At 35.3% G+C, this 25,754-nt stretch overlaps 1 protein-coding gene across 2 annotated transcripts; it reads right to left on the bottom strand.

Annotated features, from left to right (window-relative positions):
• Positions 1–25,742, bottom strand: LOC125666813 (prostatic acid phosphatase-like). 2 transcript variants are annotated; one of them, XM_048900108.2, is made up of 12 exons: positions 25,588–25,720; positions 25,441–25,487; positions 22,296–22,391; positions 21,778–21,873; positions 14,154–14,303; positions 13,727–13,825; positions 11,777–11,863; positions 9,836–9,968; positions 9,012–9,094; positions 7,038–7,236; positions 5,331–5,453; positions 1–3,105 (listed from the first exon to the last, which is right to left on the bottom strand). In XM_048900108.2, exons 1-12 carry the CDS (start codon positions 25,604–25,606, stop codon positions 2,966–2,968), a joined length of 1,272 nt encoding a protein of 423 aa, XP_048756065.2. In that variant the 5' UTR covers positions 25,607–25,720; the 3' UTR covers positions 1–2,965. The 2 variants fall into 2 exon arrangements, with proteins under 2 accessions (XP_048756065.2, XP_048756064.2); XM_048900107.2 differs by having other exon boundaries at positions 25,441–25,742.
• Positions 25,743–25,754: the final 12 nt, after the last annotated feature.

The raw sequence follows: 25,754 nt of genomic DNA, 5'->3' as shown, positions 1-25,754 counted from the left end.
GTCAATAATCTGTATTTTATTAGATAAAAATATAATTCAACACTAAAAATAGCAAACAAGCATGTTTTTCAAACATGGAAGACTAGACTCAAGGAATCCGAATTGCTTTGAAAACATTCCAAATCCTAAAAACATTAAATCTGATCCAATTGCACAAAACATTGTGTCATTATATTTCTTGAGTACATCTGCACTTAGATATCTAACACATAAAAGAACCAAACCAACAGGTCTTTAACAACAGACCTTGTTCAAACTTTCAGCTTTGATATGATTTCTATCATTATATCAATAAGTGTTAAAATAAACACATGATTAAGATGTGGGAAATATGCGACAATGTCTCTTTAAATACAAGAATCACTTGCAAAGATGGGTGAACAAGGCAGGAAAAGTGCTTACAAGTGGGTGGAATAGTAAAGACGAAAATAATATCATTCTCTAAAACACAGTTAGAATTTGTCGATTAGTTTTAAAGTATCATGTATATTTCCCATTATGTTATAAAGGAAAAATATTTTTGAAATTTTGGAAATGTGGAAATGAGAACACAGTCAAAATTGTCAAATCTTACCATTTTATAGTCAAGTTTGATTAAATTTCAATGTGTGTCGGTCAACTCTCCATTTTTTGTAATTTAACGTACATTTTCCAGTCTTGCAAAAGATGAAGCAATGACCCACAATATAGAAGAAAGATGTAACAATCTTATACAAAATAACAGCGTTTTGTAAAGATATCCCAAGTCTCTTAGTAATACATTCAATGCATAAAAGCATGGCTGGTTGAGTGGTCTAAACCGCTGGACACAAAGGTGAATAGTAAGTCCATCATTTTGGGTAATGGATTCCACACTTCTAAAATCTTTTATTTTCATATTTCTTATGGCTAATTATAATATATACTCTATTTTATTAACAATTTTTAAAAAAAATACATTGTCAAACAACAAAATTTTCAAATATCAGTTTATCACAAGAAAAAATGATAGAAAATATGTTTATAGTATGCATTTCGATAAATAATCATTTCCCTAGCCTTGTTCACCCATCTTCTTACATGTATAAAAACAATGTCATGCATATCCATATAAAGTGCGTCTCAACAAATTTAAACAATTCAGTAAAAACATCAATTATTATATAACTTGTTAAAATGGTGCCTATAGCTGCCTAAAAATATAGATACCATTTCAACTTGCTGAAAGAACGTGAGTTAGTTAAAATAACACAACATCTCAAAAAATATAACCATACAGCATGAATACACAACCATGATTGAATATGAAGTCATGGTCACACAAAAAGTATAAAAAACAATGTCCCAATACAGCACCCTCAAGTAAATTCAGTCATTTGTGGAGTCCAGGGCAGGCATAGGATGTAAGGATCTGTTTTTTTTTAATGGAAGTCATACTTTCACCCTGATGTACAATAACTGTGTATATTTGCATTCCCCAATGTTTTGTAAGTAATGAAGCTGTGATGTTTCAATGTTTTATTTTACGATAATAGCACTATACTTTCAACTCAACATAAAAAGCCTTAAAAAAAAACCAAATAGTCAAGTTCAATTATATACACGATAGGTTTGTAAAACATATCCCTCCTCCCCTGTATCAACAAATCTTCAAGGTCAACCAACCAAGTATGATGTCCACTAGGTAGGTAGCATTAAAAATAATCCATACATTTAAAATTGGAAGTTTTCAAGGGAAACAACTCTTATGATTTCTCAGAACTCTAAATCTTTGGATTTTGACAAACAGAATAGTATCTATAGGCAGGCCATCTCTCTAATTGGAAAAACATACACCAAAACAAGAGGCCCATGGGCCACATCGCTCACCTGAGTCACCTTGGCCCACATATAAAGATTTTCCCTATATATTCACATGTAAATCTTTGAAACCCATTGTGGTCCAAACCTACCCTTGGGGTCATGATCTTTACAAATCTGAATCTGCATTATGTCAGGAAGCTTTCATGTAAATGTAAACTTTTCTGGCCCAGTGATTCTTCAGAAGAAGATTTTTCCTATATATTTCTATGTAAAACTTTGATCCCCTATTGTGGCCCCATCCTATCCCTTGGGGCAGTGATGTTAACAAACTTAAATCTGCCAATGTCAGGAAGCTTTCATATAAATGTAAACTTCTTTAGCTCAATGGTTTCTGAGAAGAAGATTTTTAAGATTTTACGTATATGTATGTGTAGGTAAAACTTTGATCCCCTATAGTGGGCCCACCCTATCCCTGGGGACCATGATTTTGACAAACTTGAATCTGCACTATGTCAGGAAGCTTTCATGTAAATTTTAGCTCTTCTGGCCCAGTGGTTCTTGAGAAGAAGATTTTTAAATGACCCCACCCTATTTCTGCATTTTTTTGTGATTATCTCCCCTTTGAAGCGGGCATGGCCATTCATCAGAAAAAACTTGAAAGCCCTTCAACCAAGGATGCTTTTTGCCAAGATAGGTTAAAATTGGCCCAGTGGTTCTGGAGAAGAAGTTGAAAATGTGAAAAGTTTACAGACAGACAACAGGTGATCAGGAAAGCTCACTTGAGCTCACTAGAAAACTCTTCAACTAGCAGTGTGTAAAAGACCGTTAAAATGTGAATTTGCACTACATTACACGAACATGTTGATGAATTTGTGATTGGGAAATTCACTACCATAAGTGCTACAATTAATTGAGAATTCACAGAACATGTACCAGTGCACTTTTGTATATGTATCATTACATAAACACACAATACAGTATATATATATTATTCTGTAGTTGTGCTGTTCCAGATGTCAACACACGCTGAACAAATGCACCATGTCACATGATTTAGATTTAACATACTTCACCTATCTACAGGCTGGCTGATGACTGCTTTAATTAACAAAACCTTGTTCATAAATAAATGTTAATAAAGCCTGTATTTACTCTCTCTCTCCCTACCCCCCCTCTCTCTCTCTTAGGATTCATCCATTAGGGGTATGGGTCTGTAGGCAGTAGTGTTCTTCTGTTTACAGTGAATCCAGCAAGTTCCGGCCAGAATAACCAGGAAGAGTCCACTTAATGCTCCTAGGATTGCCACACCCACATACGAATTGGCTACAAATAAAAAAGAAGAAATGCATTGCATGCAATGGTTCTTATCATTTTCTTTTAAAGTGACAAAATCTTTCAATAGCAATAATTTACATAAATGGGTATACTTGTTCAAATTTTGCTTAGTTGCCTTAATTATGTGAACATATAAGATGCAATACAAACTTATTGACTCTGTAATCCTAACTCAGATCTAGTGTTCACTGTAATCCTAACTCACATCTAGTGTTCACTGTAATCCTAACTCACATCTAGTGTTCACTGTAATCCTAACTCACATCTAGTGTTCACTGTAATCTTAACTCACATCTAGTGTTCACTAATCCTAACTCACATCTAGTGCTCACTGTAATCCTAACTCACATCTAGTGTTCACTGTAATCCTAACTCACATCTAGTGTTCACTGTAATCCTAACTCACATCTAGTGTTCACTGTAATCCTAACTCACATCTAGTGTCCACTGTAATCCTAACTGACATCTAGTGTTCACTGTAATCCTAACTCACATCTAGTGTTCACTGTAATCCTAACTCACATCTAGTGTTCACAGTAATCCTAACTCTCATCTAGTGTTCACAGTAATCCTAACTCACATCTAGTGTTCACAGTAATCCTAACTCACATCTAGTGTTCACTGTAATCCTAACTCACATCTAGTGTTCACTGTAATCCTAACTCACATCTAGTGTTTACTGTAATCCTAACTCACATCTAGTGTTCACTGTAAGCCTAACTCACATCTAGTGTTCACAGTAATCCTAACTCACATCTAGTGTTCACTGTAATCCTAACTCACATCTAGTGTACAATGTAATCCTAACTCACATCTAGTGTTCACTGTAATCCTAACTCACATCTAGTGTTCACTGTAATCCTAACTCACATCTAGTGTTCACTGTAATCCTAACTCACATCTAGTGTTCACTGTAATCCTAACTCACATCAAGTGTTCACTGTAATCCTAACTCACATCTAGTGTAATCCTAACTCACATCTAGTGTTCACTGTAATCCTAACTCACATCTAGTGTTCACAGTAATCCTAACTCACATCTAGTGTTCACAGTAATCCTAACTCACATCTAGTGTTCAGTGTAATCCTAACTCACATCTAGTGTTCACTGTAATCCTAACTCACATCTAGTGTTCACTGTAATCCTAACTCACATCTAGTGTTCACTGTAATCCTAACTCACATCTAGTGTAATCCTAACTCACATCTAGTGTTCACTGTAATCCTAACTCACATCTAGTGTTCACTAATCCTAACTCACATCTAGTGTTCACTGTAATCCTAACTCACATCTAGTGTTCACTGTAATCCTAACTCACATCTAGTGTTTACTGTAATCCTAACTCACATCTAGTGTTCACTGTAAGCCTAACTCACATCTAGTGTTCACTGTAATCCTAACTCACATCTAGTGTTCACTGTAATCCTAACTCACATCTAGTGTTTACTGTAATCCTAACTGACATCTAGTGTTCACTGTAAGCCTAACTCACATCTAGTGTTCACAGTAATCCTAACTCACATCTAGTGTACAATGTAATCCTAACTCACATCTAGTGTTCACTGTAATCCTAACTCACATCTAGTGTTCACAGTAATCCTAACTCACATCTAGTGTTCACTGTAATCCTAACTCACATCTAGTGTTCACTGTAATCCTAACTCACATCAAGTGTTCACTGTAATCCTAACTCACATCTAGTGTAATCCTAACTCACATCTAGTGTTCACTGTAATCCTAACTCACATCTAGTGTTGAATCAGCTTTAGTTCTGAAGCTCTCTGGGAAATATTGGGACAAACATATTTTCCCAAAGAGCTACAGATCTGGAGCTAGTGTTCACTGTAATCCTACACCTAACTCTGATCTACTGTTCACAGTAATCCTACACCTAACTCTGATCTATTGTTCACTGTAATCCTACTCCTAACTCTGATCTAATGTTCACTGTAATCCTACACCTAACTCTGATCTAATGTTCACTGTAATCCTACACCTAACTCTGATCTAATGTTCACTGTAATCCTACACCTAACTCTGATCTAATGTTCACTATAATCCTACACCTAACTCTGATCTAATGTTCACTATAATCCTACACCTAACTCTGATCTAATGTTCACTGTAATCCTACATGTGACTCTGATCTAATGTTCACTGTAATCCTACACCTAACTCTGATCTAATGTTCACTAATGCTAACGTGGACCTACCGGAGCCTTTTCCTGAGCTACCATTGGATGTGGTTTTGACCATACATTCTTTTTTGATGTCTGTCACCATCATATCAGACAGTAGCTTGGTAAACTTTGGGAAAGGACAGCTTGCACTGCATCCTAAAAACACACACAGACCACTGAAACTCATCACAAGTGCAGAGAGAATGGTTATGTAACAAAACACCCTTAAATCATCACCGAGACACACTAAGCCCCTCAAGATGTGGCATGTCTAATGCTGTAAACTAATAGTTATGTAAAACTTAGATCCCTTATTGGAGCTCCATCCAACCAACAAATCCCAACCTACCCTGGTGTTCTTGAGAAGATTAAAAAAAAATTCCCATATATCGCCACGTAAAAATTAGATCCCCTACCCTCCAGGGCCATGATTTGAATAAACTGGAATCTGCACTGCTTGTGCATGCTGGCCTATCAAGAAGACTAATCATAGCCAGTGGTTTATGAGAAGAGTTTTCACTATATATCCCCATGTAAAGCTTTGATCCCTTATTGTTGCCCTATGAGCACTTCCTGGCGATGTTTGCATATCAATATGACTAACCCTGGCCCTCTTGCTCTTGAGAAAATAAGATTTTTAAAGTTTCTGCCCCCATTTTCATTTTTAAAAAAAACTTTGTTCCTCTATTATGGCCCCACTCTATCCCTGGTAGCCAATGATTTGAACAAACTTAAAATTTGTACTACCTGAAGATGCTTGCATAATGATCTCGCTAACCACAATGAGTCTCCTGTTCTTCAGCAAAATTTTTATTTATCCTATATATGGGTGTACCTCCATGCAAAACTTAAAATCCTACCCTGGGGGGTGGGGTGGGGGAGGGGGATATGTCAGGAAACGTCCACAAAAGTGTCATCTTTTCTGGCCCAGTGGTTCTGGAGAAGATCTTTAAATGACCCCACCCTATTTCTTGCCTTTTCTTGATTATCTCCCCTTAAAATGGGAGATGACCCTTGAGTTAAATAAACCTAAATTCCCTATCCTTAAGAATACTCTATGCTACATTTGTATGTTTGGTTGAAATTGGCCAAACTGTTTTGGAGAATAAGACAAAATTGTGAAAAGTTTACAAACCCGCGATGCTGGCGCTGCAAGAGACAACAGACATATTTTGATCAAATTTGTGGTTTCATTTGAGCCTTTGGCTCAGGTGAGCTGAAAACAGGAATGAAAACAGCATCTGATAGTGTGTGAGAAACATCATTTTCTGAATCTTGCCAGGCATCCATCTACATGTTGTCAATTACAATAATTAGATTGAATCATTTAAGGAGGTATATGCTACACCAGAGAAATTTGATATGGATGAAAAGTGGAGGATATGTACAACAATATTTTGAAAATGAAAACTTTCAAATTTACTTTATTTAGTCAAAAAACGCAGTTTTAGTTGAAAGCAATCTGAGAAAAATTTAAAACCCCTGCTGGACTTGAACACACGATCTACAGTTCAGCAGTCGACATGCTAACCGACTGTGCTACTCAGCTAGGCGAGAATTTTTTTAAATGAATATACAAATATTGCTTATATTTATATTTTCATCCATCTTCTAAAAGGAAGTCAGCCATTATGACAATGTAGAGTACCTCCTTAAGGAAAGACAAATATATCCTTCAACTTGAAGAAAGACTGGGCCTTTCAACACTAACTTGGTCCTTTGTCATTCGTTCCAACTTACCTTGAATAGAAATTGGGTATTGGTGAAGATTGGAAGAGTTGGTTTCATTTCTGAGGTAAACTTGCACCACAAAATTTGATGGACTGTCTTCGTGGAGTTCTATGGCAACAGAGGTCGAATATTGTGGTTGTACTGCAGGGAATTCTGGGTACCTGAAGTACTTCAGCGCTGACAGCAACCCAGCTACAGTGTCATCGTGCTATATAACAATAAAATTACATACTGCAACATGAATACACGGTCCCAGTCGGTAAGCATGGCGATGATATTTATGATTATTGAATATTGTTTTGTCTCTCGAGAGAATATTTTGTTCTTATGGAGACATCACCATTGCCGGTGAAGGGCTGCAAAATTTAGGCCTATGCTCGGCGTTTATGGCCATTGAGCAGGGAGGGATCTTTATTGTGCCACACCTGCTGTGACAAGGGACTTCGGTTTTCGAGGTCTCATCCGAAGGACCACCCTATTTAGTCGCCTCTTACGACAAGCAAGGAGATACTGAGGACCTATTCTAACCTGGATCCCCACGGGATGCGGTGGTATTCAAACTGCAAAGTTAACAATATGAGTTGTAAGAACACAACATAGCTCGCCAGGAAGCATGGCTCTACTAAACATTGATTTATACAAATTATTCAGGTGATTAGTGAAACACTCTTTGAAATGACAATATAATTCCCAACAATTTCTGAAAAGTTTTTTTAAGTGTTAACTCAGAATTTAGTGTTGATAATGCTTCGTAATAAATTATTGTTGAAATATTAAAGTCTAATGGATCAAAAGTTTTTGAAAAGTAGGTAAAGATTTAAAGTAAAAGTCAAGAGGTCAATAGTCTTGGTACCAAATGAAAGGCCTAGTCATGAGGCATCTACAGTATATGTGAAATATCAAAGCCTGACCTTCTGCAGTTCAAAAGATAGAGCCCAGGTTAAAGTTTGAATAGTAAGTCACAGTCCAAGGTCAAGGTCATTAGGTCAAAAGCCTTAGTACCAAAAGAAAGGTGGGGCACACTAATGGATAAAAACAAGACTAACAATCCTGCGGGGCACACTATGTAATGGATAAAAACAGACTCGGAGAAAAAAATCAGAAGTTGTCTAATCAAATGATCATCTAGTATATTATCTTTATTGAAAATGTTGCTTTAAAAAAAAATTGATGAATCAATCAAATATTAAAATATTTCCGGTGATGTTCAAAATAAACATTATACCAATAAAAAGGATTTTCAGAGAATTTAATTGTTTATTATAATTTCTCTTAATTTGGTATATGGTTTAAAAATTGCTAGAGTATCAACCTCCCCCCCCCCCCCCCCCCCCCCCCCCCCCCCAACAGAAAATGGATATATAGAAACAGGAAATATTCATGCATTCACTATACCGGTAAATTAAAATATAAGGTACATAAAATGTTATTTTACTTTAAAGGGGCATGGACACAATTTGGGCTGAAAATTTTCAGATTTTACTTTTCCATTTTTAATGTTTAAAATGCTTAATCAAAGCATAGATTTATCATTATTATTATTAAATTATAGGTGTTGTTAATATTAAATCAAAAAGATAGCTAAAGTGTATGTAACACAAAATTATCAAGATTGGCTGCAGTTTGCAAGGTGTGAATTTCTGACAACAAATTCCCCCTGCATAATATGGGTGTCTGTCAAAGGAAGGAACAGCCGTGTTTTATAGCAGAATGGAAATAGGCAGGGCATCAACCAAGTAAATTTAGTATTCAAGACTGTTATGATGAAATAGCCGGGGCATGGGAAATTACGAATGTGTTTGACATACTAGGGCTATTATAATTATTTACATTATTTATAAATACAGTGAGAATGGGTGAGAATACAGCCTCACTTTCTGAACACATGCACTGATATGTTGAATATCACATTCAACATATCAGTGCATGTGTTTGGAAAACAGAAATTCTTCTGTACTTAGATAATGATTTAGTAGTACTCACTGCGGAATAAAGGAGCATTTCTTTTTCCAGTTTATTATTTAATTTCGCTTTCATATTGGACACAATTTCTGTGAGGAGAACACCTGCAACAAAAATAAGTCATATCACGTTTATTATAACATCAAAATACATCACTATACCTCCTTAAATAATTGATAACTCATATCATGTCATTTAACATCAAAATACATCACTATACCTCCTTAAATAATTGATAACTCATATCATGTCATTTAACATCAAAATACATCACTATACATGTACCTCCTTAAATAATAACTCGTAACATGTCATGACATCAATTTGCATCACTATAATACCTCCTTAAATAATTAATAAGTCATATCATGTCATAACATCAAAATAAATCATTATAACTCCTATCTTTTTTTGCAATGCTGTTACATTGTACCTAGATGCAAAGTGGAATGAGAGGACAGCTATGCAAGACTTTGTCCATGAGTAAAGAAGAAATTCTATAAAATTTGCATTTTAAAAAAAGATTTTGACCCTAACTGTTAGCCCCTAAGGGTAACCCGATATAATAAATTTCACAATTTTTGTTCCTTTTACCCCAGTAATGCTACATGACAATTTTAATAAAAATTGCCCAAGTAGACATAAGTATTAATTTGGATAAGTCGAAAATGTTCAATTATTTAAATACAGTACGGCAGATAACTACACACCGGTTGCCTATCACCGCTAGTAATGCTGATTTTCATTGCTGATTTTGCTCACTAGTTAAAAATACAATGTCAAAGCAGTTTTTCCCCATTAATGCTTAAAACGTTCTGTAAAACCCGAGGTGAGTCAGTATTTACCGGATCGGAGTCTAGCTATCTTGGGGGTGGGAAAAGTGAGACCCACAGGAATGTCCCTCAGTGCCATTATGTGCTGGAACGTCCCATTGGCTGCCAACCATCCAGATGTCGTGTTGATCATGTTATGCGTATTCTACAAATGCAGCAAATTCATAGTGTCATGATTATGATCAGGCCAAAATAAAATATATTTGTGTGTTTCTGGTTTCCCAACCCTACCTACATTTTTGCTGCCGACACTAAATATTTTATTGATAATATATATACATGTTAATAAAAATCCAAAATTTTCAAAACAATAATTTTTTTTTCCATGTTAAAGAGTTTCTCCGATTTAAACCACAGGCACCTGAAGTATGGATATTACTACCCCCCCCCTTTTTTTCATGATTTTTTTTTTGGTGGCAATAATTTCTCTGAAATGTATGAATTCCCAGTCTATCTCATCCCTCTTTCGATTCATGTAATCGTTTCACGCTTTTTGTAAGCTTTAAAGATTGGCCTTCTACCGGTATAATAAAATTTTTATAAAAGGAAACATGTGCATATTTTATTTTGGCCTCATACATGAGACATGCAAGCTTGAATTATATTCATTTAAACCTATCAATGCTACATTTTACGTGCACTATGCCAAAATTGTAGGCAGTGTTTTGACACATATTGCACAGGCTCATTATGTGTCAAAACTCGGGACTATATACTATTTTGACTATCATCGCTAGCCACGGTTTCTGAGTCCGGTACTAACCTACCATTTGACGTAGTGTTAATGGAGACAATAGGCGTGGCTTGCGACGATGTATATTGACACACTGCACACAAAATGTAAGTTTATGTATCATCATAATTATAGTTATCATACTGACTGTCGAATACCTTTTTAACATATATCGGGGTTCAATGGTATTTATATTGTACGTTTCAATGGAGGGAAATCAACAATGGCGTCTTCAGTGTTACTTGAGAGGGTCCTTCTACATAGAGAACCCCAGAGATTTTTAATTACTACAAGTTTGTAGAATGTTTGACTACATTAATTATTAATGATGCATGTAGTACACAATAAAAATCACATTAATAAACTAACAAATTTTCATTCATCTATGACAAATTTTATTGGTGAAAAATTCTCTCCTTCACCGTGTTTTAATTTCTGTGATCTAAATCCTGTCCTAATCAATATAAAGAAGTTTCATGATAATTCATTTTACTAGAATTATATTCATGAAAAATGATATATGAAAAATTTGGCATCTTGACAAAGTTGTGATGTTCTGTATATATAAATATGATTCTTTAAATATTGTTATATGTCTGTAATCTCTTTACAAAATGGAATAAAATTTATTAAATGATGTGTTTGAAAAGGAAGAAATCTTAAAATTAGTCTAATTGCTTTTTAAAAGGACATTTTTAAATATTTATGTGTTGACACATTGCACCATATTTATGCAAAGCAAGTTCTTCTATTTCAAAGTATGGTTCTGAATGAAATAAACAGCATGATGTATAAATTTCATAGCGTAATTTAATATAAATCAGATTATAATTAGACTCAGTCTAATTCAACACACAATCCACTGTTGTCTAATGAGAGGCCCCTATCTATTTCAGCAGCTAACAGAAATCATTAAACACATTCACAATTATTGTGTATATGAATTGTGTTAATTCATGAATTCATGTCATTGTGTTAATTCTCTCCAGTCCCTCCACACTCCAGGTTACAGTAGTTATTCAACACCAGTTCCGATTCACCCACTTTTACTTCTCGGGTAAACGTTTGAAAGAGAACTACCTTCTCAATAGAATCTAACACTCTGATAGTACTTAAACAGTCTCACAGATCTATTAACATCACATTCAATATTAAAGTGTGTGATATGAACTTGAGACTTATAAGGAACTTCGACTAAATACAGAGGTTCATCTCATTACCTCACAGAAGAGTGGGTCCTGTACGTCAAAGAGATTGTTTAGAGTGGGTGGAAGTCCCGCATTTTTAGCTACGTGATGTATCAACCACTACAAAACAAAACAGATACCAATAACTATACATAAAATATTACGTTTAATTCAAGTCTTGTCAAATCTTGACCATGTACTGATCTTGGAGTCCGGAAATCTCGGGATTTGTTAATGCTCAAAAGTCAAAGAATCTTTAAGCAGGAACAGTCAGGATTTCCCCCAATATATCTTTACAGATCTGGTTTTTTCAGAATTCCATTCTGCATGAGAATGTCATGTATATATGTATTCTGTATATTCATTATTTTATGCGAGTACTTGATTATTGCAAAATGACTCATAGACATCAAATCGCGAGAACAATGAATTCACAAGTAGTGTGTTGATCAAGAGTCGTGTATTGCAGCAATACAGAAATAAGAGCGAGTAATTTATTATGCAATAATAAGTTCCTCATGTACATTTAGAAATCTACAGTATTGTTATTTCATGGAGGTTTGCTATAACTGTGTTTTACTGTATAATGAAGTTTGGTTATAACGAACTATTTTTCACTGGTCCTGGAGGTTCACTATAACCGTGTAAATGGTGTTTTACTGTATAATGAAGTTTAGTTATGACAAACTGTTTTTCACTGGTCCTGGAGGTTCGCTATAACTGTAACAGGAAGGGAGAAATGCAACAGACCAGACCAGGATTTGAACCCGGTCTGGTCCGTTGCATTTTCTCCCTTCCTGTTACATTTGGTGCAATGACCAGCCCCTGGAACTGACAGGTGAAAATGCCTGCCAGGGGATTAAAATCCTGCGTTGATGTCTTGAAGTGTGAAGACATTTAAGGTGGGAGGAATGTAGTGGTCATTGTTTTACAGTAATCAGCTCTCATATTGTCAACTTTGGTTTCTCTCAGTGGTCTACACAGACATGTGATAAATCCGTACCCAAGTTTCTCAACAGACATGTGATAAATCTGTACCTGAGTTTCTCTACAGACATGTGATAAATCTGTACCTGAGTTTCTCTACAGACATGTGATAAATCCGTACCTGATTTTCTCTACAGACATGTGATAAATCTGTACCTGATTTTCTCTACAGACATGTGATAAATCCGTATCTGATTTTCTCTACAGACATGTGATAAATCCGTACCTGAGTTTCTCTACAGACATGTGATAAATCTGTATCTGATTTTCTCTACAGACATGTGATAAATCCGTACCTCATTTTCTCTACAGACATGTGATAAATCTGTACCTGAGTTTCTCTACAGACATGTGATAAATCCGTACCTCATTTTCTCTACAGACATGCGATAAATTCATACCTGAGTTTCTCTACAGACATGCGACAAATCTGTATCTGATTTTCTCTACAGACATGCGATAAATTCATACCTGATTTTCTCTACAGACATGTGATAAATCTGTATCTGATTTTCTCTACAGACATGTGATAAATACGTATCTCAGTTTCTCTACAGACATGCGATAAATCTGTATCTGATTTTCTCTACAGACATGTGATAAATCTGTACCTGAGTTTCTCTACAGACATGTGATAAATCCGTACCTGAGTTTCTTTACAGACATGTGATAAATCTGTACCTGAATTTCTCTACAGACATGTGATAAATCTGTACCTGATTTTCTCTACAGACATGTGATAAATCCGTACCTCATTTTCTCTACAGACATGTGATAAATCCGTACCTCATTTTCTCTACAGACATGTGATAAATCCGTACCCGAGTTTCTCTACAGACATGTGATAAATCCTTACATGATTTTCTCTACAGACATGTGATAAATCCTTACCTGATTTTCTCTACAGACATGTGATAAATCCGTACCGGAGTTTCTCTACAGACATGTGATAAATCCATACCTGATTTTCTCTACAGACATGTGATAAATTTGTACCTGATTTTCTCTGAAAAGATCCTTGATTTGCTGATTGTTTGAAATAAATTCCTGGTGCAGTGTGCCCAGCAATGGACAAATGGCGTGGGAGCTCAGCAGCTGTTTAGAAAATGTGTCAAAATTGATCAATCTGGATGTTGTTGTAAAGTTAACACGCCCATGGATACAATAATAACATTCTACATAAAACATCAACAAATCTCAAAATTATACAGTTAGTGCATAAAATGAGTGTACATCATGTTCAAGGTTATGGTAACAGAACTGAAAGTGAGGTTACATACATCGCATTAGATTCTATCATTTCTTAATCGAATTTAACAGAATTCATCGCATTAGATTCTATCATTTCTTAATTGAATTTAACAGAATTCATCGCATTAGATTCTCTCATTTAATAATAGAAACAATATAACAGAATTCATACATAGTCCTCTGTCAGTGGTACAGTATGAACAGGAATAGGCTGCCATGTATTGTTCCATTCCAGTGACATGTTCTCTGCAGGGTAGAGTCCTGCTAACACACAGTACGCACTCATCAGAGTTCTGTCCATGTCTGTGCTTCTCATAAAGACCTGTAAAATATAGGTCACAATGAAATCTACACTGTACACTACAATCTACACTATACACTATAATCTACACTATAATCTACACTATACACTATAATCTACACTATACACTATAATCTACATTGTACACTATAATCTACACTGTACACTATAATCTACACTATAATCTATAATCTACACTGTACACTATAATCTACACTGTACACTATAATCTACACTGTACACTATAATCTACACTGTACACTATATCTACACTGTACACTATAATCTACACTGTACACTATAATCTATAATCTACACTATACACAATAATCTACACTGTACTCTATAATCTACACTATACACTATATCTACACTGTACACTTTAATCTACACTGTACACTATAATCTACACTATACACTATAATCTACAGTGTACACTATAATCTACACTGTACACTATAATCTAAACTGTACACTTAAATCTACACTGTACACTATAATCTTCCCTGTACACTATAATCTATACTGTACACTATAATCTACACTATACACTATAATCTACACTGTACACTATAATCTACACTGTACACTATAATCTATACTGTACTCTATAATCTACACTGTACACTATAATCTATACTGTACTCTATAATCTACACTGTACACTATAATCTACACTATACACTATAATCTACACTATACACTATAATCTACACTATACACTATAATCTACACTGTACTCTATAATCTACACTATACACTATAATCTACACTGTACACTATAATCTACACTATAATCTATAATCTACACTATACACTATAATCTACACTGTACACTATAATCTACACTATAATCTATAATCTACACTATACACTATAATCTACACTGTACACTATAATCTACACTATAATCTACACTATACACTATAATCTACACTGTACTCTATAATCTACACTATACACTATAATCTACACTGTACACTATAATCTACACTATAATCTATAATCTACACTATACACTATAATCTACACTATACACTATAATCTACACTATACACTATAATCTACACTATACACTATAATCTACATTATACACTATAATCCATAATCTACACTATACACTATAATCTACACTGTATACTATATCTACATTGTACACTATAATCTACACTATACACTATAATCTACACTGTACACTATAATCTACACTGTACACTATAATCTACACCGTACACTATAATCTACACTGTACACTATATCTACACTGTACACTATAATCTACACTATACACTATAATCTACACTGTACACTTAAATCTACACTATAATCTACACTGTACACTATAATCTACACTATACACTATAATCTACACTGTACACTATAATCTACACTGTACACTATAATTTACACTGTACACTATAATCTACACTATACACTATAATCTACACTATAATCTACAGTGTACACTATAATCTACACTATACTCTATAATCTACACTATAATCTACACTGTACACTATAATCTACACCATACACTATAATCTACATTGTACACTATAATCTACACTGTACACTATAATCTACACTATAATCTACACTGTACACTATAATCTACACCATACACTATAATCTACATTGTACACTATAATCTACACTGTACACTATAATCTACACCATACACTATAATCTACACTGTACACTATAATCTACACTGTACACTATAATCTACACTATAATCTACACTGTACACTATAATCTACACCATACACTATAATCTACAATGTACACTATAATCTACACTGTGCACTATAATCTACACTGTACACTATAATCTACACTGTACACTATAATCTACACTGTACACTATAATCTACACTATACTCTATAATCTACACTGTACACTATAATCTATAATCTACACTGTACACTATAATCTACACTGTACACTACAATCTACACTGTACACTATAATCTACACTATAATCTACACTGTATACTATATCTACACTATACACTATAATCTACACTGTACACTATAATCTACACTGTACACTATATCTACACTGTACACTATAATCTACACTGTGCACTATATCTACACTATACAGTATAATCTACACTATACAGTATAATCTACACTATACAGTATAATCTACACTGTACACTATAATCTACACTATACACTATAATCTACACTGTACACTATAATCTACACTGTACACTTAAATCTATGTTGAACACTATAATCTACGTTGAACACTATAATATACACTCTTAACAATGTAATCTACACAGTAAAAAATGTTCTACACTGTGCAAGGTAACCTACACTGTTTACAGTAATCCAAACTGTATACTGTAATGTAAACTGTTATCTACAGTAACTATTACCACAAGTCTTTGATGAATAACATATATTATATTACTGGGGACATTTATACAGATATTGTATTACTGGGGACATTGACACAGATATTGTATTACTGGGGGACATTGATACAGATATTGTATTACTGGGCGACATCGACACAGATATTGTATTACTGGGCGACATTGACACAGATATTGTATTACTGGGGACATTTATACAGATATTGTATTACTGGGGACATTGACACAGATATTGTATTACTGGGGACATTGACAGATATTGTATTACTGGGGGACATTGACAGATATTGTATTACTGGGGACATTGACACAGATATTGTATTACTGGGGGACATTGACAGATATTGTATTACTGGGGACATTGACACAGATATTGTATTACTGGGCGACATCGACACAGATATTGTATTACTGGGGACATTGACAGATATTGTATTACTGGAGACATTGATACAGATATTGTATTAATGGGGGACATTTATACAGATATTGTATTACTGGAGACATTGATACAGATATTGTATTACTGGGCGACATTGACACAGATATTGTATTACTGGGGGACATTGACACAGATATTGTATTACTGGGGGACATTGACACAGATATTGTATTACTGGGGACATTTATACAGATATTTTATTACTGGGGACATTGATACAGATATTGTATTACTGGGGGACATTTATACAGATATTGTATTACTGGGGACATTGATACAGATATTGTATTACTGGGCGACATCGACACAGATATTGTATTACTGGGCGACATTGATACAGATATTGTATTACTGGGTGACATCGACACAGATATTGTATTACTGGGGACATTGACAGATATTGTATTACTGGGGACATTTATACAGATATTGTATTACTGGGGACATTTATACAGATATTGTATTACTGGGGGACATTGACACAGATATTGTATTACTGGGGGACATTTATACAGATATTGTATTACTGGGGACATTGACACAGATATTGTATTACTGGGGACATTGACACAGATATTGTATTACTGGGGACATTGACAGATATTGTATTACTGGGGGACATTGACAGATATTGTATTACTGGGGACATTGACACAGATATTGTATTACTGGGGGACATTGACAGATATTGTATTACTGGGGACATTGACACAGATATTGTATTACTGGGCGACATTGACACAGATATTGTATTACTGGGGGACATTGACACAGATATTGTATTACTGGGGACATTTATACAGATATTGTATTACTGGAGACATTGACAGATATTGTATTACTGGGGGACATTGACACAGACATTGTATTACTGGGGACATTTATACAGATATTGTATTACTGGGGACATTTATACAGATATTGTATTACTGGGGGACATTGATACAGATATTGTATTACTGGGGACATTGATACAGATATTGTATTACTGGGGGACATTGACACAGATATTGTATTACTGGGGACATTTATACAGATATTGTATTACTGGAGACATTGACAGATATTGTATTACTGGGGGACATTGACACAGATATTGTATTACTGGGGACATTTATACAGATATTGTATTACTGGGGACATTTATACAGATATTGTATTACTGGGGGACATTGATACAGATATTGTATTACTGGGGACATTGATACAGATATTGTATTACTGGGCGACATTGACACAGATATTGTATTACTGGGGACATTGATACAGATATTGTATTACTGGGGGACATTGACAGATATTGTATTACTGGGGACATTGACAGATATTGTATTACTGGGGACATTTATACAGATATTGTATTACTGAGGACATTGACACAGATATTGTATTACTGGGGGACATTTATACAGATATTGTATTACTGGGGACATTTACACAGATATTGTATTACTGGGGACATTGATACAGATATTTTATTACTGGGGACATTTATACAGATATTGTATTACTGGGGGACATTGACACGGATATTGTATTACTGGGGGACATTGATACAGATATTGTATTACTGGGGGACATTTATACAGATATTGTATTACTGGGGACATTGACACAGATATTGTATTACTGGGGACATTTATACAGATATTGTATTACTGGGGGACATTGACACAGATATTGTATTACTGGGGGACATTGACACAGATATTGTATTACTGGGCGACATTTATACAGATATTGTATTACTGGAGACATTGACAGATATTGTATTACTGGGGGACATTGACACAGATATTGTATTACTGGGGACATTGACAGATATTGTATTACTGGGCGACATTGACACAGATATTGTATTACTGGGTACATTGACACAGATATTGTATTACTGGGGACATTGACACAGATATTGTATTACTGGGGACATTTATACAGATATTGTATTACTGGGGGACATTTATACAGATATTGTATTACTGGGGGACATTTATACAGATATTGTATTACTGGGGGACATTGACACAGATATTGTATTACTGGGGGACATTGACACAGATATTGTATTACTGGGGACATTGACAGAGATATTGTATTACTGGGGACATTTATACAGATATTGTATTACTGGGGGACATTGACAGATATTGTATTACTGGGGACATTTATACAGATATTGTATTACTGGGGGACATTGACACAGATATTGTATTACTGGGGACATTGACAGAGATATTGTATTACTGGGGACATTTATACAGATATTGTAGTACTGGGGGATATTTAAACAGATGGTGTATGAATGGTGGGCAGAGTTTCGAGGTCCATTAATTGAAATCACATGACACCTATTTCATTATTTTTAAAATTTACATTAGACTATCTTACAATGACCCAATGATTATGCGATTGAGACAAAAATTTTATAAATCTTTATCACAAAAATTTAATTTGAATGTACCAATAATTCAACACACTTCACATTAATTTTACAAATGTAAGGGGTGGGATCAAAAGTTCAATGACTGACAAAAAACTAAATTTACATAGTTTTCACCAAGATCCTCCCCCCCACAAAACTAAATATGATGAATGTTGAAACTAATCAATTAACAAGTAAAAACATACAATTATAAATAACACTGTACCTTTTTTTATTGTTTTCTACTGAAAGTGTACATTAAAATCATTAAATGTTCATTAAAATGTAATATTATTTTTAGTTTCTAACAGTCGCTTGTCTTTTTAGCTCATCTGAGCTGAAAGCTCAAGTGAGCTTTTCTGATCGCTTTTTGTCCGTTGTCTGTCTGTCTGTCCATCTGTCTGTTAAACTTTTCACATTTTCGACTTCTTCTCCAGAACCACTGGGCCAATTTCAACCAAACATGGCCAAAAGCATCCTTGGGTGAAGGGCTTTCAAGTTTGTTCAAATGAAGGGCCATGTCCCTTTCAAAGGGGAGATAATCACAAAAATGCAAAAATAGGGTGGGGTCATTTAAAAATCTTCTTCTCAAGAACCACTGGGCCAGAAGAGCTGAAATTTACCTGAAAGCTTCCTGACATATTGCAGGTTCAAGTTTGTTCAAATCATGGCCCACGGGGGTAGGATGGGGCCACAAGGGGGTGATCAAAGTTTTACATACAAATATATAGGGAAAAACTTTAAAAATCTTCTTCTCAAGAACCACTGAGCCAGAAAAGCTGAGATTTACATGAAAGCTTCCTGACATAATGCAGATTCAAGTTTGTTCAAATCATGGGCCCCGGGGGTTGGATGGGGGCCACAATAGGGGATCAGGGTTTTACATACAAATATGTAAGAAAAATCTTTAAAAATCTTCTCAAGAACCACTGAGCCAGAAAAGCTGATTTTTACATGAAAACTTTCTGACATAGTGCAGATTCAAGTTTGTTCAAATCATGGCCCCCAGGGATAAGATGGGGCCCCAAGGAGGGGATCAAAGTTTTACACACAAATATATAGGGAAAATTTTTAAAAATCTTCTTCTCAAGAACCACTGAGCCAGAAAAGCTGATTTTTACATGAAAACTTTCTGACATAGTGCAGATTCAAGTTTGTTCAAATCATGGCCCCCGGTGGTAGGATGGGGCCACAAGGGGGGATCAAAGTTTTACATACAAATATATAGGGAAAAACTTTAAAAATCTTCTTCTCAAGAACCACTGAGCCAGAAAAGCTGAGATTTACATGAAAGCTTCCTGACATAATGCAGATTCAAGTTTGTTCAAATCATGGGCCCCGGGGGTTGGATGGGGCCACAATAGGGGATCAGGGTTTTACATACAAATATGTAAGAAAAATCTTTAAAAATCTTCTCAAGAACCACTGAGCCAGAAAAGCTGATTTTTACATGAACACTTTCTGACATAGTGCAGATTTAAGTTTGTTCAAATCATGGCCCCCAGGGATAAGATGGGGCCCCAAGGAGGGGATCAAAGTTTTACACACAAATATATAGGGAAAAATTTTAAAAATCTTCTTCTCAAGAACCACTGAGCCAGAAAAGCTGATTTTTACATGAAAACTTTCTGACATAGTGCAGATTCAAGTTTGTTCAAATCATGGCCCCCGGGGGTAGGATGGGGCCCCAAGGGGGGATCAAAGTTTTACATACAAATATATAGTTAAAATCTTTTTCTCAATAACCACAGAGTCAGAAAAGCTGATATTTACAAGAAAACTTTCTGACATAGTGCAGATTCAAGTTTGTTCAAATCGTGGCCCCCGTGGGGTAGGATGGGGCCACAAGTGGGGGAGGGTCAAAGTTTTACATACAAATATAGGAAAAAGCTTTAAAAATCTTCTTCTCAAGAACCATTGGGCCAAAGAAGTTGACATTTACATGAAAGCTTTCTGACATAGTGTAGATTCAAGTTTGCAAAGGGTAGTTTGGGCCATAATAGGGACTAAGGTTTTACATGCAAATATATATGGAAAGTCTTCAGATATGGGCCAAGGTGACTCAGGTGAGCGATGTGGCCCATGGGCCTCTTGTTTTCTTTTTCCACTGAAGTGTTATTGATGTCAGATGACAGAAACTTACAGGAGATTGTATCCCCCAATTCACTAACTATTTGAATTTAGATATTTATCTGACATTGATCTTTTGATCTTGTCCTGATGAAAATTACACAGCTTACCTTGCTTCTGTTGTAGTTCGGCGACAGGAAGTTTAACTTTCCTACGTACAGGTTTCGCATGGACTGCCCCAGTTTGTACTCCTGGGCCATCCCAAGCTGTGAATGAAGGTTAATATTAACCAAAACAAATTTGACTTTAGCTAATACATGTATGAAATGATGAAAGCAAAATTACAGTTACATGCAAGGTGAAGATAACGAACAGTGATCAATCTCATAACTCCTACAAGCAATTACAAGCAAAATATTACTTCACAATTTGGGATATATGTATAATACACATGTTCAAACCTTATAGAGAATCAAATAAAAGAAAAACTATTGTCTAATGCTTGACTGCAGATTTATGTTTGTGACAAAAACTTAATATATGCTTTCATAATACACACATTTCTAAAATCAGGGTTCTGACACCAAAATTGTATAGAATAGAAGGCAGAAATCCACATTGTATGTTTGTACTACAGATGGTTTCATAGACACTTGACATTTACATCATACAACCTTGACTTAATTACCTTTGTTAGTTGTCCATATCCCTGGGGCCAGTCAGTCTCCTTGATGGGGTCCAGTGGGTATCTATGTGTCGCGCTTCGATCTCCATGTCTAAACAACTAATAACAGTATACACTTAGTACATAAACATTAAGACTATACCCTCACTCCAACCTCACCTCCTTAAACGTGTTAAAATCTCAATTCAAAATTTTACATTTAATTTGGGCTTATCTCCTTAAAATCTCATGTCAAAATGGGCTTATCTCCTTAAAATCGCATGTCAAAATTTTACATTCAATTTGGGCTTATCTCCTTAAAATCGCATGTCAAAATTTTACATTTAATTTGGGCTTAACTCCTCAAAATCTCAAGTCAAAATTTTTACATTCAATTTTGGCTTATCTCCTTAAAATCTCATGTCAAAGTTTTACATTTAATTTTGGCTTACCTCCTTAAAATCTTATGTCAAAATTTTACATTTGATGTCGGCTTATCTCCTTAAAATTTCATGTCAAAATTTAACATTAATTTTGGCTTATCTCCTCAAAATCTCAAGTAAAAATTTACATTGAATTCTGTCTCATCTCCTTAAAAATCTAATGTCAGTCATCAAATCTGAGTTGATTATCTTTCTGTAAAAATTCAAATTAATACAAGCTCACTATGTAGTTGTCATGTCACCTTGTCCGCAGATCAAATACAAATTAAACACAAATGCACACAACCAAAAACATAACCTCCTAAATAGTGGCATTTAAGCCTGAATTGCACATTCCGCTAGTTAAGTAGAAAGACATTAAATCAAATCTTTTCAAGGATTCTAGTGAATTGAAGCTGATACAGAGGTCATATTATGCATGTATATGAAGGGTGAAGATAACGAACAGTGATCAATCTCATAACTCCTATAAGCAATACAAAATAGATAGTTGGGAAAACACGGACCCATTGCTAGAGCATACCTACAATCATGAATTATTTTTGGAAAATTCTGAATCATTATTAAGATGCAGGTGGGCTTTGTAGACTAAACTGTATTATTGTTTGTGTCAAATTCACCCCTGACAACAGCCAGCTGCCTGCATGTTTTCGGTCACTATTTCATGTAAAAATAATTAAACACAGGTTGGACTCAATGTATTTAAAACCAGACCTAATTTATAAAAATAAAATCCATAAAGAACCTTAAGATAAAAATTCAGACTGATCTAATTCCAGGGCCTGAGTCTAACTGGTAAGTCTATTTATCAAAGTTTGATCAACTGGATCACAATAAACTAGTGTAGCGGTCAGCCAGGTTCGATCATCGGTGGCCAGACAGCCAAGAGTCAAGGAGCCTGGGTTCGAATCCCAGTCTGGTTGGTTGCATTTTCTGCATACATTTGGTGCCTGGCATCAGTGGCGTAGCCTGAGTTAATTAATGTGTAAGCCTATTGTACGGCGAGGGGTCTGGGGGCCGCTCAAGGTCCCCAGCGGGTCCAGGGCAGGGCCCTGGTAGGGGGTCCGGGGGAGACTAATGTACCGCAGATACTTATTTTTCACCTATGTTTGTAGCATTTAATAGGGTTTTTTTTTTTTTTTTTTTATGTGTACGCCCGGGCATTTTGACGTAAACGTAGCTACACACCTGGGCATAGACCAGCCTCTGAACCTGATAGGTGAAAATGCCTGCCAGGAAATAAAGATCCTGGGTTTGATGTCTTCAAATGTGTATCTAAGGAGGGAGGAGATTAGCGGTCAGTCAGGTTCGATCGCCGGTGGCCAGATAGCTAAGTTGGTAAAGCACCTGACTAGATATTCAAGGGGCCCGGGTTCAAATCCCGGTTTGGTTCGTTACATTTTCTCCCTTCCTGTTACACTATATATGTGCCATGTCTGGTATAGGTTTATATTTTAGTGTAATAACAAGGCATTCAACTTTGAAGGGTGAAAACAATGTAAAAATAAGCGAAGATGATTATACATGTACAATGTACTAGGAATAACATGTTAATGTTTTGTATACAGTGATTTTTCTACATTTTCAACAAGGGTCCTGTGGCTTTCGAATTGGGAAAAATTGTCGACATTTCAGTCAAATTGGGAAAATAAATTTTATTGTAAATAAGTCATAAAATCATATCAAACATTATAATATCTTTATTTTAATCTAATTTTCTTCAACTTTCTAAAAATTTTAATTATTCTATCCAAATCATCATTCCCATAACTCTTCGTAAGTCTTATGTATATAATTCACGTCGAATGTTTATTTTTTTCAAATACGTTTTCCTTTCATAATTCTATTATTGGGGAAAATGCAAGCTAAATTGGGAAAAAATTGGCAATTTTTAGGAGGGGAAAGGGCCGAAATTCGGACCCAAAATAGGCCTTAAAAAATCACTGGTATACAACTCCCTAAGTAACCTGATGTTGATATAAAGTAAAATTTATTAAACAGGTTAGGAACGCTTCCTTATAGCAAGATATTCTCGCAAAAACGCGATTATCCCCCTCATGTATAGAAGATCTCGCTACAGGGTAAGTGTTTCCAACCTGATATATATCATTTGGGTTGGGGGAGGGGGGTTATTAGTGAAATACTACTTTGGTGATACTGATGATAGCGTCAGTGGCCTAGTGGTTAGACTGTCAGACTCTCGACCGAAAGGTCGTGGGTTCGAGTCCTGGCCGCGGCAGGGCTGACGTTGTATCCTTGGGAAAGGCACTTTACATGAATTTCCTCACTCCACCCAAGTGTAAAAGGGGTACCTGGCTATAGACAGTGAAAGATATTGTTAGAATGTTAGTGCTCTAGCGTTTGTAATGGCAGCTTGCACTGTATGCTTCCTAGGAGGCTGAGAAAGTTCTAGATTGATATAAGGTCTGCCGGGGTAATAATGTACATTGATTATTGTAAAGCGCTTTGAGCAGTATACGCTGGATAAGCGCCAATCATTATTATCATTATTATACTTGGTGTGGTCTGATAAAATGACCAATTGTCCTGTGAAAGAAAAAAAAAAACTTTCGCGGTCTGTCCTCTTTCCCATAATGATAATCATGATAATGTTTCTCATTACTGATTACACGTCAAGTGCTAATTTTAGCTCTTCAGTTTATAAGGAACAAATAAACTATTGGATTCTTTAAGTTGAATATGAATTCTAAATCCTTCATACTTACAATTTGAACTAAACGGAGAGTAGATCTTTCGGCATTCGTTGGATGTTCTATTTGAAGTAAACAACTAATTAAAACCGACAACTTCCACGGACATAAAAGAAGGAAAATTTTCCATTTCATTTTTCAGAGAGATCTAAACTTATCAACCAGGATAAAGCTTTTTCATTCGATCCACTGAGCATATAAATCTGCTTCTATTGACTTGTCATCCTCACAGCCGCGCACCAACCACCTGTTACTCCCGATCCATCTATCTATCTAACAAATTGTGACACCGGAAATTACAATTTCCCATTAAATTTTAACCGGAAACA

This window comes from Ostrea edulis, chromosome 10, assembly GCF_947568905.1.
Source record: "Ostrea edulis chromosome 10, xbOstEdul1.1, whole genome shotgun sequence".
Lineage (NCBI taxonomy): Eukaryota > Metazoa > Mollusca > Bivalvia > Ostreida > Ostreidae > Ostrea > Ostrea edulis.
The sequence above is the reverse complement of the archived record's forward strand: the minus strand, read 5'-3'. Positions and strand labels throughout refer to the sequence as shown.